The following is a 937-nucleotide window of genomic DNA, read 5'->3' on the forward strand; positions in this document are numbered from 1 at the left end:
TCCCGATCCCGGACATCGATCCCGACCCCAGATGCCGGTCCCGATCCCGGACATCGATCCCGACCCCAGATGCCGATCCCGATCCCGGATATCGGCCCCGACTCCAGATATCGGTCCCAACCCCGGACGCCGGTCCCAAAGCCCGGACAGCAATCCCGACCCTGGATATCAATCTTGACTCTGGGTATCGATCCCAACTCCGGATGCCAGTCCGAATCCCGGATGCCAGTCTGAATCCCAGTCCAAATCCCAGATATCGGTCCCGACCCCGGATGCCGGTCCGAATCCCAGATATCAGTCCCAAACCCTGGATGACAGTCCGAATCCCAGTCCAAATCCCAGATATCGGTCCCGACCCTGGATGCYGGTCCGAATCCCAGATATTGGTCCCAAATCCCGGGTGTTGGTCCAAATCCCGGCCYGAACCCTTGATATCAATCCTGATCCCGGATGCTGGTGTGAATCCTGGATATCAGCCGTGACACCGGATATCGGCCCGGATGCCAGTCTGAATCCCGGACATCGATCCTGACCCCGGATGCCGGTCCAAATCCCAGTCCAAATCCTGGATTCTGGTCTGAATCCCGGTCCAAACCCCAGATATCAGTCCCAATCCCGGATATTGGTCCCAAATCAYGGATRTCRGTCCCGATACYGGATATCARCCCAAATCCCAGTCCCRAATCCCAGATATCGGTCCCAACTTYGGATATCGGTCYGAATCCCGGTCCTGAATCCCGGTTATCGGTTCCGGCACTGGATGCCGGTCCGAATCCCGGCTATCGGGCCCGTAGCCCGCGGCTCCCCGGCCTCGTTCCCTCTTTCCCTCCGCTTTTCCCGTCCGGTCGGGTATCCAAGAGGATTATTTTTGGGATGAAATCGTTTTGGTTGTGTCATTGCTGCGCCGAGGTGGGGAGGGGCTGAGCCCCCCCCCCCC

The 937-nt window shown here is 59.0% G+C and overlaps 1 protein-coding gene across 1 annotated transcript in view; it reads right to left on the reverse strand.

Moving 5' to 3' along the window:
* Positions 1-64: 64 nt before the first annotated feature.
* Positions 65-937, reverse strand: part of WDR62 (WD repeat domain 62) — a gene marked incomplete at both ends in the record, with an annotated part of 10,462 nt that continues 9,589 nt past the window's right edge. Inside the window, 2 exons of the mRNA XM_085324839.1 lie at positions 65-357; positions 486-577. Of these exons, the coding sequence (XP_085180965.1) occupies positions 65-357; positions 486-577 (385 nt within the window). The remainder of the gene's footprint in view (positions 358-485; positions 578-937) is intronic.

This window comes from Rhea americana, unplaced genomic scaffold, assembly GCF_003343005.1.
Source record: "Rhea americana isolate MKP2758 unplaced genomic scaffold, rheAme1 scaffold_933, whole genome shotgun sequence".
Lineage (NCBI taxonomy): Eukaryota > Metazoa > Chordata > Aves > Rheiformes > Rheidae > Rhea > Rhea americana.